Genomic DNA, 18,957 nt, shown 5'->3' with positions numbered 1-18,957 from the left:
TTTTTTTTAAATTATGCTTAAGCTGTACTTTTGGAAAGCTCTTCTTGGGGAAAATAGAGTCCGTGAGGCAGTCATTAATAGCACCCAGTTTACAATCATCGGCAAACTTGATTAGCCATAGCCAATTCACATTGCAGATGTAGATACTGAAGGACAGGTGACCCAGGACAGAGCTCTGCAGGACATCAATAATGATGTGCCTTGAGTAAACACCACAAACTCATACTGGGTGCATTCTCTGGGAGTTCTAAACAATAAAAAAGGGGTGACACAGGAGTTCTAAACAATAAAAAAGGGGTGACACACGGGTTTACATTTGAACTCATGAATTTGCCAATAATGTAAACAAGGGATTTTGTACTGTAAAATGTAATGAGGTTCAGACAAGTAATATCTGCAAACTAGCATTAGTTGATGGTATCCGTTACATTTTCAAAGAAATAAACCAGATTACTGATACATGACCTACCTTTCATAAAGCCAGATTAAGGTCAATGGTTTGTAAATCATTATCAAGCATCACGGTGTAGAAAGCCCTAACTACAACCCTCGAGACCCAGGTTTGATAAGTGACAGTGTCATCTGCTGCACTGCCAGAGATGGTCTGAAATGCACATTTATCTAGGTGTTCTCTAAGGACAGTTATAATTCATAGAGGGAAGTAGCCTTTGGATGTAACTGGTGAATGGTAAATGTCATAAAATGTAAAGATTCTAATGTGGAAACAGTCAATACAATGGCACAACCCACAGGACACCTTTAGGTGCCATGTCAGCCCCAACCATAGAATACAGACTAGAAAAGCCTGGTAGACCTGGTAAAAGGACAAGGGTTCTGTCTATCCTCATGGAAAGCAGGAAACACAAAGGCAGAACAAAAATAAAGGTTCTAGGCCACTTATTTCATTGGTTTTGAGATGACAAAGATACATTCCATAACTTCACAGAGGATACTTGTGGAGGTAACAGGCTGACAGTTGCCAGGATCTGTGGAGAAATAGCCCTTGTGGAGAGGCATAATAATGACCATTCTCTAGAGATCAGGTACATATTACATGGAGAGGCTGAAAGTGTTTAGAAGGTGTTCACAAATACAATTCTTTGTACTAGCTAGGAGACAGTCTAGTATAGTCTGGGTCCAAGGAGGTATATTCTAGTTTTTTAAAGAGATTATAGGCTCCTGCCTACATTTAGTCAAAGGAAGGAACACTAGGGTAAGGGAAAAAGACCAAAACTGGAAATTGCTTTCAGATCATAACAATAGTGTGTATTGGCTAGAACTTGGTGCAAAGGCCTTATGGTCATCCTTGGAGTGGAGAGTTCATAAAGCACTATAACAGACTATACTACATATTAAGAAGTGAAGTAATAAATTGCAAGGAATCATCATATGTTCTAGTAGTGAAGTATTAACTTCAATATGCCAGCAAAATTGAAACAAAAATACATGAAAGAAGAAATTTTGCTGGGAGGCTTGCCTCTTGCAATGCACATCACACAAGTATGGATAAAAGGGAGATACCAAGAAACTGTACAACTTTTCCTGCGCCTCATTTGCAGCATGCACCTCTGAAGTTCAAATAAAAATTCACATCAACGTCCCCATGGTCTCACCTTGACTTCAGCAAACCTCGACCAACACTTAAGATCAGTAATAAAAACTGGAAACTGCATAAAATTAGAGTTAAAACAACATAGTTCAGTGTTTTCTGGTCCAATATTGGTCACATTAATAAAAAAAGGACATGATCATACAAAATCATCATCTCCAAAGTTAACAGCAAAAGAAAATATGCACAGATTCAAAAGATAAATTCATATTATAATCAAAACATGTAGGGAGTGTCCTTCAATTAGAGCTTGGCGCAGCACTGCAAGTGTTATGAACAAAATGCTGGTATTTTTTTTTTATGTAAACAAAAGTACTGGCCCAATAAACAAAAAAGGCTACATTCATTAATGCCTACACTAAGTGTACATAATCTGTGTTCAAGAACATTCCTGCCTCATGTTTTTGCAGCTTCTAGTCACTCAAAGATTACACTAAGAGGGCTTGGCATAATGGTTAAGGCGTTTGCCTTACTAACAAGAAGTGCAGGGGTTTGATTCTAATCTCTAGTTCTTGACTAGGCTTAAAATGGTCTTTCAGTGCAATTAACCAAGTATTGCTTTAAACACTTTTTAAGCATAACCTGGATAACTGGATGTGGAACAGAAAATACACCCCTGGGATTCCACCCGTGCCCCTGCTGGACAGGGGCATTGGGTGCTGACTTGTTGGAACATGGGCTAAATTCTTGGCTAGGCTTGCAAGTCTACACTTTGCAGTAATCTCTATGAATCACCCTTGATATTTAAAGCTGCAAAAAAAAATAAATAAATCATCATTAGAAGAACTAAAATTAGGAGGAAGAACGTACGAGTTAAGCGTGTTGTCCGTTCACTCACAGCGGTGTACTTAGTGGAGGCATTAATGAATCTCAGGGCAAGATGGTGCAGCCTGCAGAATAAAACAAAATGTGGTGTGGAAAATCAACTCTTATTCCAGGCTGAAGCGCCCTTTTAAACGAATAATTTCCTCACCGTTTTCTACTTCCCCTTTTTCTTTCCATATTCCATCCATTAACCCCCACACTCAATTCCATATTCCATCCATTAACCCCCACACTCAATTCCATATTCCATCAATTAACCCCCACACTCAACTCTCTCTCGCCAATATTTTCTGTCTATCTGCATTAACTTGCATGTTTTCTCCCTTTTAAGCTCCCAACTTCTTTTCACCTACTCTTTCCAAAAACTGCAGCCTGGCCTACCTACTTCTCACTTCCACCCTTAAAGCATCCTACATGTAAGAATACATTTCTTGCCATATCTCCCTGATCTATTTTTATAATCTATATAAAAGTTTAACTACATTTGACTGCATGTCTAATAAATGTAAATACCAATGTAATGTAATGGGATTTGTACAGTTGCAGGGTCATTTAAAACTTTGTATACCTGCTACATGAAGTTTTTCTCCCTGGGTCTACACTGAAAAAGGGTACTGTATTGACCCAGTCAGACTTTCCCCATATACACATATCAAAATAAACAAATAAAGAAATAAAACCACTTATATTAAAAAAAATGGTTAGTGTTTTCATCCTTCAACATTCATCCATAGGTACTATATAAATATACATAAGCAATACATATATTTATGAGTTCAGAGTGTTTTGTCATATGTTTGGTACAGCGAACATTTTGGAAACAAGCTTTGTTTAAAAAAAACAAAATGCCAGTTCATGGCTCGATACCAGCATTTGCTTTGTGGGATTGCTACACAGTAGCTAGCGAGATTTTGCCCTTTCTCCATTGTTGAGTGATCTCTAAGTTGGTATATATAATTAGCAGAGGGTGTGGCGGTACAGAGAGCCTCGTACTAGTCCAACATCTCCAACAATACTAAAATCAGGTATCTAAAACAAATGAAATGCAATGGTAGGACAGGTTTATAACATAGCACCTCCCAAACCTCTGGAATAAACTTCCCCTGAATGTTAACCTGTGAGAATCGCTATTAAACAAACTAGATAACCAGATGGGTAACCACAAATTTACTCCAGGACTGACCAGTATAGCCTTCCTGGAGAAAAGTGTTGCTGACTAAGGGGCAGGTGCCTGGAAGGTGAAAACTGCCATGAGACTTTGTGATTTTGGAATACCTATGAATCTACAGATATTGTAAAAGTGTAGAGGTTCTTACAGGACAGTATATAAAAGTGGTGTAAAACATGAAATATTGTAAATAATGCTGATGTTAATGCAAGCATGGTTGTAAATGGCATCATTCATTTAAGGCAGACTGATATATATTTTATTAGTTAGAGAGGGATTCCATATGAATTTTGTGAATTAATAAAAAAAAAACTGCTTTAAGTGGTGTATAAAAAGGAGAGCTACAGTCCTGCTAGTCAGAAAAGGTAGCCTTTCATGGAGTGTGTGTACATTATATATATATATATATATATATATATATATATATATATATATATATATATATATATTACACACACGCACACACCTAGGGCAGCAGTCCTGGTGGAGAGCTGTGAAAAAAGATAAAATTTTATGGAGTACATTTGAACATCTTTTCTGCAAGGAGTTCATAGTAAGAACAAGCACATTTGGGCTGTGTTGGAAACTGCTTCAGATATTGTGAATGTTTGTTTGCATGTTATTTGTGAAGAGTTTGCACCAACATTTTAGTTGCGTTTAATAAGCTAGACTGTGTTTTAAAGGATCAAAAGGATTGTGCTTCACTTGTATATATACCACAATATTTACGGCAAAGATCACCTGTAATCACACGGATATTCCCTATATATAATCATCAGGAGTGTAACCAGTAGCATAACTGACTAGGTGCAGAATTCTAGCAAATTCAAACAACCAGAAACTGTTAAAAAAACAAAAACAAAAAAAAAAACAGAAGGAATAATGTCAAATCAACGAAAGTCAGACTTGATATCTATGTAGTATATACAGATATGGCTTTATTCTGATTACCTACAAAATACAGTTATACTTGTGATGTACCCATGATGATATCTACATGGTATATACAGATACGGTTTTATTCTGATCATCATCATCATCTTTCAGCTTTTCCCATTAGGGGTCGCCACAGCGGATCATCTCTTTCCATTTCTTCCTATCCTCTGCATCTTGCTCGGTCACATCAACCACCTGCATGTCCTCTCACACCACGTCCATAAACCTCATCGTAGGCCTTACTCATTTCCTCTTGCCTGGCAGCTCCATCCTTAGCATCCTTTTCCCAATATACCCAGCATCCCTCCTCAGCATGTTCAAACCAATGCAATCTCACCTCTCTGACTTTTGCTCCAAACCGCCCAACCTGAGCTGACCCTCTAATATACTGAATCCTAATCCTGTCCATCCTTGTCACACCCAGTGCAAATAAACATCTTTAACTCTGCCACTTCCAGCTCTGACTCCTGCCTTTTTGTCAATGCCACTGTCTCCAACCCATACAACATAGCTGGTCTCACTACCCTCTTGTAGACCTTCCCTTTCACTCTTACTGGTACTCATCTGTCACAAATCACTCCCGACACTCTTCTCCACCCACTCCATCCTGCCTGTACTCTCTTCTTCACCTCTCTTCCACAATCACCATTACTCTGAACTGTTGATCTCAAGTATTTAAAGTCATCCACCTTGACCACCTCTACTCCCTGCATCCTCACCATTCCTCTATCCTCCCTCTCATTCACACACACATATTCTGTCTTAGTCCTGCTGACCTTCATTCCTCTTCTCTCTCGAGCATATCTCCACCTCTCCAGGGTCTCCTCCACATGTTCCCTACTCTCACTACAGATCACAATGTCATCTGCAAACATCACGGGGACTCCTGTCTGATCTCGTCTGTCAACCTGTCCATCACCATAGCAAATAAGAAAGGGCTCAGAGCTGATCCTTGATGTAATCCCACCTCCACCTTAAACGCATCCATCACTCCCACCACAGACCTCACCGCTGTCGCACTACCCTCGTACATATCCTGTACCACTTTTACATACTTCTTTGACACTCCCGACTTCCTCATACAATACCACAACTCCTCTCATACAATACCACAACTCCTCTCTAGGCACCCTGTCATATGCTTTCTCTAAATCCGCAAAGATAATGCAAATCTTCTGACCTTCTCTATATTTCTCCCTCCACACTCTCAGAGCAAACATCGCATGTGTAGTGTTCTTTCCCGGCATGAAACCATATACATTCAACTTCCATAAACATGTCAAGACTTCTGCAAACGTTCTACAGAAACTGAAAGTTAGCTAAAAGATCTCGGACCTGCTTACTTCTCATGCTTCAAGTTATATTACTATGAACATCTTAATACCTCAACTTAAATCTTTCTCTCCCAAGTACGCCACCCTCCTCAAGTTAAAATGCATCAGTTCCGCAAACTTCTGAAAACAGAACATTATGTGTTTACTATTTCACACATGAATGCATCACTGTCAATGAGACAAAGTGGCTTCCCATGTCATCTAGGTGCAACTACCAGCATAATACCGCAACCTTTAAGCTTCTTAAAGATGGTATTGCCCCCCCAACCTAATATCCATGTTACAAGCTCATGCTCAAGTTAATGTTTCAGAAGCAGACCATCACTCAAATAAATTATTTAGACGGTAATTTTCACTTGCTGTATGAAAAAGAAAAAAAAAATCACTTGGCAAGGTTGCCCCTGCTGCCTGAAGCAGTGTACCGAATGATATTAATGGTAATCCTTTTCAAGAAATGACTGAAGGCTCACCTAACCATTCAATACAAATGAATTTACTTCAGGAATACTGGTTAACATCACATATATAAAATTAGGATAGGGGCTACAGCAGATTTTTCCATGGTCTCTTCGTTCCTTTCTATTGTAACACACACACACACACAGGGACACACAGACACACACAGGTAGGTAGGCAGACACACACACACACACACACGCAGGCAGACACACACACACACACACACACACACACACAGGCAGACACACACAGGCAGACACACACACAGGCAGACACACACACAGGCAGACACACAGGCAGGCAGACACACAGGCAGGCAGACACACACACACAGGCAGGCAGACACACACACACAGGCAGGCAGACACACACACACAGGCAGGCAGACACACACACACAGGCAGGCAGGCAGACACACACAGGCAGGCAGACACACAGGCAGACACACAGGCAGGCAGGCAGACACACACACACAGGCAGGCAGGCAGACACACACACACAGGCAGGCAGGCACACACACACACAGGCAGGCAGGCACACACACACACAGGCAGGCAGGCACACACACACACAGGCAGGCAGGCACACACACACACAGGCAGGCAGGCACACACACACAGGCAGGCAGGCACACACACACAGGCAGGCAGGCAGACACACACACAGGCAGGCAGGCACACACACAGGCAGGCAGACACACACACACAGGCAGGCAGGCACACACACACACAGGCAGGCAGGCACACACACACACACAGGCAGGCAGGCACACACACACACACAGGCAGGCAGGCAGGCACACACACACAGGCAGGCAGGCACACACACACACAGGCAGGCAGGCACACACACACACACACAGGCAGGCACACACACACACAGGCAGGCACACACACACACACACAGGCAGGCACACACACACACACACAGGCAGGCACACACACACACACACACACAGGCAGGCACACACACACACACACACACACAGGCAGGCACACACACACACACAGGCAGGCACACACACACAGGCAGGCAGACACACACAGGCAGGCAGACACACACACAGGCAGGCAGACACACACAGGCAGGCAGGCACACACACACAGGCAGGCAGACACACACAGGAGACAGGCAGGCAGACACACACAGGAGACAGGCAGGCAGACACACACACACACAGGAGACAGGCAGACACACACAGGAGACAGGCAGACACACACACACAGGCAGGCAGACACACACACACAGGCAGGCAGACACACACACACAGGCAGGCAGACACACACACAGGCAGGCAGACACACACACACAGGCAGGCAGACACACACACACAGGCAGGCAGACACACACAGGCAGGCAGACACACACACACAGGCAGGCAGACACACACACACAGGCAGGCAGACACACACACACACAGGCAGGCAGGCACACACACACAGGCAGGCAGGCGCACACACACACAGGCAGGCAGGCGCACACACACACAGGCAGGCAGGCACACACACACACACACAGGCAGGCAGGCACACACACACACACAGGCAGGCAGGCACACACACACACACACAGGCAGGCAGGCACACACACACACACACACAGGCAGGCAGGCACACACACACACACACACACACACAGGCAGGCAGGCACACACACACAGGCAGGCAGGCAGGCACACACACACACAGGCAGGCAGGCAGGCAGGCACACACACAGGCAGGCAGGCACACACACAGGCAGGCAGGCACACACACAGGCAGGCAGGCACAGGCAGGCAGGCACACACACACACACAGGCAGGCAGGCACACACACACACAGGCAGGCAGGCACACACACAGGCAGGCAGGCAGGCACACACACACAGGCAGGCAGGCACACACACACACACACACACACACTGGCAGATTATATTTATAGATATATATATAAAGTTTTTTCCCCAATGCTTTCCATTCATTTACCTGCATTCTTAATCATTCTAATTGTTTGCAAATGCTCTATGTCTCAACTTTCTGACTGCAAATGGTCCTGTACCAGTCCACTAAGCAGGTTAAGAAGCTGAATAAATAAAATAAAAAGCTCTCAACCTGTTTTTTAGTGTGGCACATTAAACCTGTTTTTACACCAATTGGACCGTGACACTTGTTAGAGCACCAGAGACATTTTGGTTTTAAATTTATCATTCTGAACTGTGTAGAGATGGATGAACTTGAAGGGGACGTCAATGGTGGGTTGGAGAAAAAAAGACCTATGCTGGCAGATGAAATTAAATGCATTCAGAAAACTGACTTTACTATTGCTGCATTGTGTGTTGAATTTACGTAAACTGTCACACAATCTGTGAAGGTTTTTAGGGAAGTTTGAGGAATATTTTTATATACTAAATAATAATGATGTGTAGAATGTGTATAAATATATACGTTTAGTTACCTTAACCTCATTTCTGCTTTTTTAGGTTTATCGCATCACACTAAGGTTTTTTCATGCCGCTACTGCCATGTAGTATTGGTATAATCCCCCTGTTTACCACACTGATGGATGTTCATGCACACTTTTATACATTACTTCATCCACTGTTTTCTGTGTTTTTTCTATTAGTTTTCACTGTATAAACATGTTTATTGGGCTGTAAACATGAAAACTGTCATGAGAGTTTTTTTTCTGAGCTGGATATATTCTACATATTAGACAGATGCATTTTTTTATATTTACAGTGTTTTAGTTTAATTTGTTTATGGGTGGATAGCTGTGTGTTTTTGATTTTAGTTCTGGTCACGGACCTAATGAAGGTTTTATTGCATTAGTTAGCTGAAAGTGGATTTAGTTAAAACTCTCTTTATATGTATGTTAATGCTTTTCTTAATACCGGATATTGGAATGTGGGCTGTAAATAGGTAGTGTTTTCCTGAACTAGGATTTGGTTTGATCTAATCAGTAGTGGTGCGTGGGGGGTGGGTACTTGCTGTCCTAAAATGCACTTTTACTGCCCCGTCTATATTGTTTGCCATGAACAGGGTGGTTTAAAATTAAACAATACATATATTTTCTAAACCTCCTTATGAATATATAAAAGCTGATGTGTTTTAACATTGTGAAAATATTTGATTTTTTACTGAGGATCGCTTGTCTGCGGCGAATAAAGGATTGTTGCTTTGGAACACTACCTGGGTTTCATGATTTTTGGAAATTATTGTGACTGAGCTCATCAATTAAGTTTTATGACCACTAATTTCTCTGTTTTCCTCAACAGTCATAGTGGCTGGGTAAATGTGAATTGGCACTTTAGTCTTCAAATATGTGCCAATTCACATTCACCCAGCCACTATGACTGCTATTACAATACATGAAAAAAAATGAACAAGCACTGGAATCTGCCTAGTTCCAACCTCATCACGAGTGTTGAGGAAAAAAAAACAGAAAAACTAGTGGTCATAATGAGCTCAGTCACAATAATTTCCAAAAATCATGAAACCCAATGCGCACAGTCAAAGTCGCAGCTTTGATGTCAAATGCCACTATTTTTTCTTAGATGCAAAGAATTCATTTTAACAGATTCAGCTTGACAAGAAATCTTCATTGCTCACTACTTTCAGTACTCCATTTGGCAGGTACAGATTTTTGAGAATGCCATTTGGGATAAATTCTGTAAGTGAAGACTTCCAACGTGCAATGGAGCAAATTTTGTCTGGGTATCATTGTGCTATTATAGTAAACGACATACTAGGAGGAGGTTGTGATGAAGCAGAGCATGACAAAAACCTCAGAACCATTCTAGAAAGGGCATGACAAGTGAATCTTAAGCTCAACCCACACAAATGCAAATTCAGGCTACAAGAAGTTACTTATGTTGGTCATTTATTTACAAGCACAGGCTTACAAACCAGACCCTTCAAAACAGCCATTCTCAAGATGCCAGCTCCAGAAAACGTTCAAGCGCTGCAATGTTTTCTGGGTATAGTCAACTACCTAGGCAAGTTCACTCCAGACTTGAGCCAGCTATCAGTGCCACTCAGAGAGCCGACACATAAAGATGTATTCTGGTCAAGGTTAGAGCAACACCAAACCAAAGAGCATTTGATGTCCTGAAACAGGGAACTGCAAGTACACCAACTCTCAGAGACTATGATGTTCACAAAGCAGTTACACTTTCCTGTGATGCTTCAAAACTTGGACTTGGTGCAGTCATTCTACAAGAGGATCAACCTGTTGCTTATGCATAGAGAAATCTTACTCAAACTGAACAGCAAGATGCTCCGACTGAGAAAGAGCTTTTGGCAACTGTGTTTGCATATTCGAAGTTCCATGATTATGTTTATAGTAGGCATATCCAGATCGAAACAGACCACCAACCATTAGTCATGATCATGAGAATGCCAATGCATTCAGCCCCAGCCAGAATGCAATGCATGATGTTGAGACTGCAAAAGTACAATTTCAATCCTGCCGACAAGAAAGGCAAACTTCTTTATCTTACTGATACGTTATTTAGATCACCCAAAAATACCACTGAACAGAATGAAAATCAAGGTTTTCATTTGCTTTATCATTTTGAAATCATGGAAGTGAGAAATTTTTCTTCGACATGTCTTAATAAGCTGAGAAATCACACAACAACTGATCCAGTTTTACAAATGGTCAACCATTTTATCAATCAAGGATGGCCATCAAAGCAATCTAGTTTACCTCAATAAGTACAACCTTATTTTCCATACAGAGATGAGATTTTGTCGGACAAAGGTATCATTATGAAAGGTCCAAAAGTAATTGTTCCAAAGCCCTTGCAAACAGAATACATTAAAATCTTGCATCGTGGTCACCCAGGAACCAAATCTACCAAAAGAAGGGCAAGAGAGAGAGTATTTTGGCCTTCTATGTCACAAGACATTAAGAGAGCACTTTTATCTTGTTCAGTATGTAATAATACAAACCTCAATTTCATTTGTATTTTATGCAGGACTTATGACACAGACCAGGCATCCCTAGCCAAAACTCAGCACTGCAGTCATTTACAGGGTATTGTAGGGAGGCTGTAGAGAAAAAGATCAAAGATGGTATTATGCAAAGCTCAAGAACCTGGTGCCCATTAGCATGTCCCTAGACAACACAACATGATAATATTACCGTACTCCACACTTCAAATCTGTAAAAATGCAACAGCCATGCTTTATCATAAAGAACAGACCAAATCTCAAAATTGTTTTCCTTCATATGCAAAGCATTACATTTCTGGACATTTTATGGCAGACCTAATGAATACATTTTGTGATTACCTTCCATTTACTGGTCCTGATTAAGATAAATTATTTTTTCTCCTCAATAAAAGCTAGCTTACCCACATCTAACAAGAGGTACCAGTTTCAGCACATTGCAGCAAATTAAACAATTACTAGCTCATACTGCAAAGATCCACAAGCACTTCCACAGTAATCTAATTCCTTAAACTAGACCATCTGACCTTATAAGCCTTACTCACTAAACCACTGTTTCAGAACTCCACTTTGGATATTCCCCATCATGCCAAATTTCTGAATTTAAAAATTCAGGGATGTGACTGCCCCCTACTACTGCATTACATGACATCATGTTACCACAGCACACACAACTTGGGTCACTGTTCTTTTCCACCACTTTGGATGCATTCATTATGGGAAACTTTCTTGTGATGAATGACAAAAATGCTGAAACAAAGTATTTTCTTACTGGAATGTCACTGTCTGAAATCTAAGGTCACAGTAGGGAAGCAGAAGGAAACCCCGATAGTAAGTGCATCATCTGTGGAAAAGCAACATCCTCTTCTTCCAAGAGCATCAGAACACTGCCTGGATTTTTGCTTAGGTTTAACAAGAACATCCGTTTCTCCTAAAACTACAGTGCACATTCAGTGTTAAGTGAGGATTAGTGTAGCTGCTAAAATGCATACTACCTGCAGATCCTATTTCTTTATACCTCTGGATAGTGCATGGCCCTGCAACCCACTCATGCCTCAGTTAGTTGGAGAGCATAATCAGCCCATGCTTTCCGTAGGAGCTATAATCTGGGTAGCAGGCAGTGGGCCAAGCCTGGCTTTGTTGACTCCCTTACTTCCATTGGTGCAGGCAGTTAGCAGGTTTTTCAACAGTTGCTACTCTGAGATCAGCAAGCTGTGCTATATAACATGTGGCTCTTTTGTGAAGTGGCAAACTTTCAATACAGCATAGGTCTGCTATGTTCCTTCCGTGGGTGATCACACCCACCAATACCCATTGCTAATGCAGTTAGCAAGCCAGCAACCTCTCTTCAGGGGAGACTTGAGGCGACACTCGTACTAACCTGCAATGGAGTCTGTATGTTTCTATGGCATGGCTCAGCACATCTATTCTTCATGGTAAACGTAGAGTCCTTTTTACCTTTTGCAGTTCAACTCCTTTTTTCTCACCACTATTAATTCTGTTAAGAACACTTTATCTAAACAAGCTCCCTGTATTTAATTCTGTACAGTGTGTGGGGAGGAGGGGTAATTATGATTTGGATCAACTACAGTGATCCACTTTAGTGCAACAATCCTACTTTTATCCTCTAATTTGTGAATTTTAGTAGTGAAGCTCAGAACTCTAAAGCCAGCCATAGAAGCAGCACTCCATAGTTCACCTAACACATGAACAACTTCAGCAGAAGTACATTTATAGCAGCACCGTGCATTCTTCTCACTCTCGTTTTTCCTCAAATTTTATCACCGTCTGCCTTAATTCCTCCTAAAACTGGTGACTTTAGAAAATATGCCCATTACACTTCATAAATAACAACTATTAAAGTTACAGAATTCGTTTACTTCGAAAATTAATTCATGGTATCTTATTCTGTCAATGTCTCAAGTTAATAACACTAACATGTTAAAAAGTGATTACCAACAGATTGGCAGTTGTCCTTGACTCCTATGAGAGCTCCTACACTTTCACAAAGCTCACAATTGTGCAGTATTTTGCCTCGTAGCTTTTGCCCCGGTCCTCAACAACATTTTGGATTTTCTGCTAAATCACCAAGGATTACAATCAGTATTCTTTAGAAAAGGAAAATTTTGTACAAATTGTGTTCTGTTTTAAAGGGATTGGAATCATGGCTCTCAATTTATTAACACAAGAAGGGGGCAAACGGCCAAACCAGGAACAGATCTGAAATGTCTTTATAAACTTGGAAAGTGACTAACATAAACAGGATTTGTGTTAGCGTTTATTATCTGAAAAATGTTTAAATTCAAATGCATGTCATTATTTGGTTACTTCGATCCTTAGTGATTTGCCAGAAGAGCATAACTTTTTGAGAAACAAACCAAAAATCTTGATATTCACCGTAAATCAGGACAGTTGAGAACTAGGACTGGAGTATTAAAAATCACAATTTTAACCATCGGTTGTCTTTGGCTTTGCATCCGATTGTTAAGCAATTTAATTGGAAGGTATGGGACATTTAGTAATTCATGTGCGCCTTTTAATCAATTAGCTTTAACAACAAGTCGACCCACTTACACGTACACGCGGGTTACAATGTAGTCAAACTGTTTACTCCAGATTACTGCCTGTGCAAAACACTGGATTCATATTACCAACAGAAGTAGCAAGGGTTTCATGAGCCAGCAAAAAGCAGAGGTAACGTCAAGTTGTCAACAAATAAAAGTTACCTACCATATGAGGTGGAACCATACAACCAAGCCGTCCGCAACCTTCTTGTTAGCCTTAACAATTACTACATACAAGTAAATAGCAACTGCAACCGTCCAGAAAAATGAGCTGGTATTTGCAAAAGTAGACACCGCTCCTTGGGTTACGCAATCCCAACTATTACTGTCAAAACTCATGAAGACCCCATAGAAGTAGGAAATTGCCGACAGCATATCGGTTACAGAAAGAAACACTAACAGTTGCCGGGGTTTGGTTCTCAACTCAGGCCAGGTAATATAGGTGGTGATGATAAGGAAGGAGCCCAAGAAAGAGAGAATGCAGGACACTAGTATAATTATCTCAACATAGGTGGGAATATCAACAGATGGTGGATCCATTGCTACTCCTGTATCCGAAAAGTTAATGGAGCTCTGTCTGAAAACTGGTGCCACACCTCGATATCACCTTAAAAAAGAAAGCAGTGCCTCTTCATAAGTTGCAAACATCCCCCGCATGCTCTCCGGTAGCTACAGGTCTGCACTGATTTGAATTTAAACCTTTATGAGCTTATGATTTTCACACGCGATTAGGAATTAAACAAATGAAAGTAACACATTTCCTTTATCTGTACGTGCCCATTTCTGCAGCTTAAAACACTGGATAATAACGAACGCTCTAACTTCCTGAAACCGAACACCCACAACTTGTGCACAGCTGACCTGAAAAGTCCAACTGTTCGGAGCACGTGGCACTGAACTGCTCAAAACAACAGCACGTGTACGCGGAAGGAATGCCAGAGCTCGGCGGGTGTCTCAGAGCCTCCGCCAGGGTGAATTGGCCCGTGCCTGAGGTTAGAAGGTCATCATGTTTTTGATATGGAAGGTAGGGAGAGGAGTATTAGGAGGGCCGTTCTGGTCAAGAAGGACATGTTCTTCTACAACAGGAACGTGAAGTATGCTGAGTGCCTGAAAGTTATGCCGGAGAGAATCTAGTTTACTTGAAACTACATGGCTAGACTTCAGGCACAAGTCCGGTAACAGATTTGTGATAATATCGCTCAACCTATTAAAGCAAGAAATCTGGTCAAAGCTGTAAATAATGGAGGGGCAAAGGCCCGAAGATAGAGAAAGTTTTTAAATATTGCTCTTACAACTTTGGAAAGTTGATATAATAACAGGGTTTGTATTATTTTAGTATGAATTTTCTGAAGGGCGAGAAGTCTGAACCTTAAATGTCTATTACTGTTTTCTGACTAAAGTCCTCAATGATTTGCTAACAGTTTGCCAAAAAAACTAGGGTTGCCACCTTTTCAAATGCCAACTTGGGATATTTTTTGTAGAAATGTGAAATTTTGCAGTACAAAACATAACCATGGCCAATGCAAACGACAGACTTCCACTTTTGCCAAAATAAACGCTTATTTGTATAAAGTTGCTTGCGCTATTTCTTATAGCATTTAAATATTTCAGATACAAAATAACTGAGTTATGCAACTATTAAATAAAACTTAGGAAGTATTTTTCTATTAAAATCTCAGGACGTTTGCCATATTTTTTTTTTCAGCAGGACACAAGTGACCAAACAGGGACTGTCCCTCGCAAACAGGGATAGGTGGTAACCATACAGAAAGAAACACAGTTTGTAGGAGTTACAAGGCAAAAATCTGGACATTATGCGAAAATCTGGACATTTGAGAGGATAATATAATGTACCATCATGCAAACCTTTTTAAACAATATTTCCAACTGCCACAAACTGTCGTCTCAGTCATTAAGATAATGTGACATTTTTGGTACTTACGTGCATACTTCATATACATACTCTCAGCTTTTCAGCATTAGTCTTTAAAGACAGAGCAGAGAGTTAAAACGAGGGGCAATGTTTTTTTCAGAGCATTAGGTCTATTTATCGATAACGGTTTTCTGTATGGTTTACTTTATTAATGAATATACAACAAATAAATCTGGGAAAAGGAAGGATAAAATATAGAGACAAAATCAGAGGACTGTGCCCAGAAAGCTGTGTGTATATACTTCATTTCAGAAACATGCATATTAGTCTAATAGCCTTACAGCGTTTCTGATTCAAACAGCTGAGAAGTTTCGGACTTTAGGGAAAGTGCAGGTGTACTGAGTAGTAAAAAGATAAGATATGTTTATCCATACATATGAGTATTGTGCATGCACCTGTCGTGGAGCAGGGCACCGTAGGCGCTTAATTGTTCTATAAATATCATGATTGTTTCTAGAAGTATAGTCGCTCTGTGACTGTTCCTGATTTTGCTCTGCACCTCTTGGATATTTTGATTGCGCTGCAAACCAGGACGTTACCTCTCAACTGTACAGATTTCCGGCTCATATTTTTTATCCTGTGCCTCTATTTTCCTGGCACATCACTGGGATGATCTCAGGATTGTAGTCACTCAATAATGACATACATTTGAGTTTCAGATTTCAAATCCGTCAGAAAAAGGAAATACTGTTACTCTAGCAACTTTCTAAGTTTATAAGAGCAATATTTAAAATAAGTCCCTATCTGTACCCCCATTTTGTCAAGCTTTGTTCAGATTTTTTTGCATTAAGAGGTTGAGAGGTACCTAAACCTCTTTATGTCTAAGTCAATGTACTCTAAATGCAAGCGCTCTTCATGAGGACCTTAATAAGATTCTATGTAAACATTTCCAGAAGAACAAAATGTCTGTATCAGCAGTGTCTGTTATTAGTTAAGGGATTTAACGCACTGCTTTGTCACACGATCAGGAAGTTTATGAGAAGAACAACGTCTTGAGACAAAGTGAAGGAAAATTGAAGCGTGTTTTGCATTCGCAGACTGTTATTTTTTTCTGATAATACATACAAATGCTTATCCTACTCTGTCACATTCTAAATGAACAATATTGACATTTAAACAATGTCCCTCATTTGAGCTATTTGCATCCTATTTGTTTTGGCCATGTTCTCAAAACAGGATGTTGGTGTATTTCCCTCTGTGACACCAGTACATATCAGTAACATAGGCAGACTACTGGTTCTGGTAGTTAGAGCAGGAGCTGTGCTCATAGTGTAGCCAGCTTCAGGGTGCCCCCTGCTATAGTTCTGCATATTTTTTCATTTCAGTACAAAAAAAAGATACGAGTCATTAATCACTTCTAAGTTCTCTGAAACTGCAGGAAGACACGTTTGTAGATCGCAGATAAAAATGAAATCATTTCTAACACGAAGCAGTGATTTCAGTGGACGTTTTACTCTCTCCTAATAAAATTCACAGCATTTTGTTTTCAAAATATCTTCAGGGAAAATGCATTTTATTAATTCAATGTATCCACAGTTTTGTCTATGTTTAAAAAATCCTGGCATAACTCCTGAACCATCCTTCTGCCTCTTTTACTTGTACCCTTTGCTCTTATTGGCTATAATTTTATATATGTTATTTTATTTATTTTATTATGTTTGATAACCAGACTTGCCTCTCTGGGACTGTCTAATTTGTAGAGAAAAAACAGAGAGAGAAAAGCTACAGGAATACCTATTGTAATAAATTACAACCTACATTCATCCTGCAGTCTCTCATCTATAATACAATATTCAGATAACTCTACTCTCATAGGTTCATAGGTGTGTACTAAGCTAATGGCCCTGGAGCCTTTACAAGCCTAGCCCATGGGATTACACTAGCATTGTGCCACCCGAACTTAGTTCCTAGTCCCTCTGTCGAGTAGAACCACTGGAGTGATCCCCAGGGTGAATTTTCTATTTCCCATCCCCTCATTAAGATTTCTCTTGAAGAGAGTCAGTGAGGTGCTCTGCATGACATGTATGGGAAGTCTGTTCCATAGCATGGGCAGTCTCTGGGTTATGAACCTGTCCCTCCAATATGTTCTGTTGATTGTGGTAATAAGGTTGAGGTCTCTGGAGTGTGTGATGTGGAAGCATTGAGATTTCTTTAGATGTAGCATTTCTAACAGAGCTGGATCAGACATGGGTTTGTAAGTCAAGCAGAGATCGCCTCTAAGTAGGCAATATGAGACAGAGAATAGTTGGAGTTTTTTAAGTTTGTCCATATAGGACAAATGTTTAAGGCCTAGGATCCTCTTTGTGAGGTATTTTTGCGGCCTCTTCAGTTGTTGCAGGTGTTTAGTGAGGTACATGCCAAATGGGGCATTGTACTCGATGATTGGCCTAATGAGGGAAGAGTAGAGGGAGACAATGACCTCTTTCTTCCTGGATGCAAAACCCTTAGTAATGAGATAAGCCACATAGAAGGACTTTCTGACTACAGTGGCAATGTGGTGGTCAAAAGAGAGGTTGACAGAGTTGCTGTCAACCTGTGTTCCTAGATCTCTTATAACATCTTCTGTGTTCAGTGGACTACCATCGATGTGGTAATTCAAGGGAACCAGGTTTTTCCCAAGGGGGGGGGGGGGTGACGGCACATTTTTTGGCATTGAGCTTAAGGCCATGATTCTGACACCAGTCATTGGTCTCCTTGAGGCCTTTCTGTAGGATGTCAACATCACTTGGGGAGTTAACAATAGATCCCAACTTGCAATTGTCTGCGAACTTTGTCAGCCAGAGTCCCTTTGTGTTGGCCTGGACTTCTGAGAAGTAGATACCAAGCAGGAGAGGACCCAGGACCGAACCCTGTGGGACTGCACTCATGACTGGTCAACAGTCTGACTTGGAGTCAGCTACTTTCACACTGTGGGTTCTATCTGTAAGCCAGTTTGCAACTCACCTAGTGATATAGGGGTTGATGCTTAGCTTAGTGAGTTTTTCTATGATTCCTGAGTGGAATGGTATCAAAGGCCTTGGCCAGATCAAGGTAGGCTGTATGAACCACCTTGCCTTATTCCACAGCTCTGGTGACTGACGCAAAGAAGTCAACCAAGTTGAGAAGGCATGATCTACCCTTCACAAAACCAAACTGTGTAGGATCCATAGTTTGGAAATTCCTTATATCCCTGTTTATTAGGTCCATGATGATGCGTTCC

General features: G+C 40.9%; 1 protein-coding gene across 1 annotated transcript in view; it reads right to left on the bottom strand.

The window, feature by feature from the left end:
* Window positions 1-14,743, bottom strand: part of GPR157 (G protein-coupled receptor 157) — a 240,411-nt gene extending 225,668 nt beyond the window's left edge. Inside the window, exon 1 of the mRNA XM_044063559.1 lies at window positions 13,992-14,743. Within this exon, the coding sequence (XP_043919494.1) occupies window positions 13,992-14,365 (374 nt within the window). The 5' untranslated portion in view covers window positions 14,366-14,743. The remainder of the gene's footprint in view (window positions 1-13,991) is intronic.
* Between the last annotated feature and the right edge of the window lie 4,214 nt (window positions 14,744-18,957).

The sequence above is a fragment of the Protopterus annectens genome, chromosome 2.part1 (genome assembly GCF_019279795.1).
Source record: "Protopterus annectens isolate FY-2018-M chromosome 2.part1, PAN1.0, whole genome shotgun sequence".
Classification (NCBI taxonomy): Eukaryota; Metazoa; Chordata; order Ceratodontiformes; family Protopteridae; genus Protopterus; species Protopterus annectens.
Note: the sequence above shows the minus strand (reverse complement) of the source record. Positions and strands in the feature narration are given on the sequence as shown.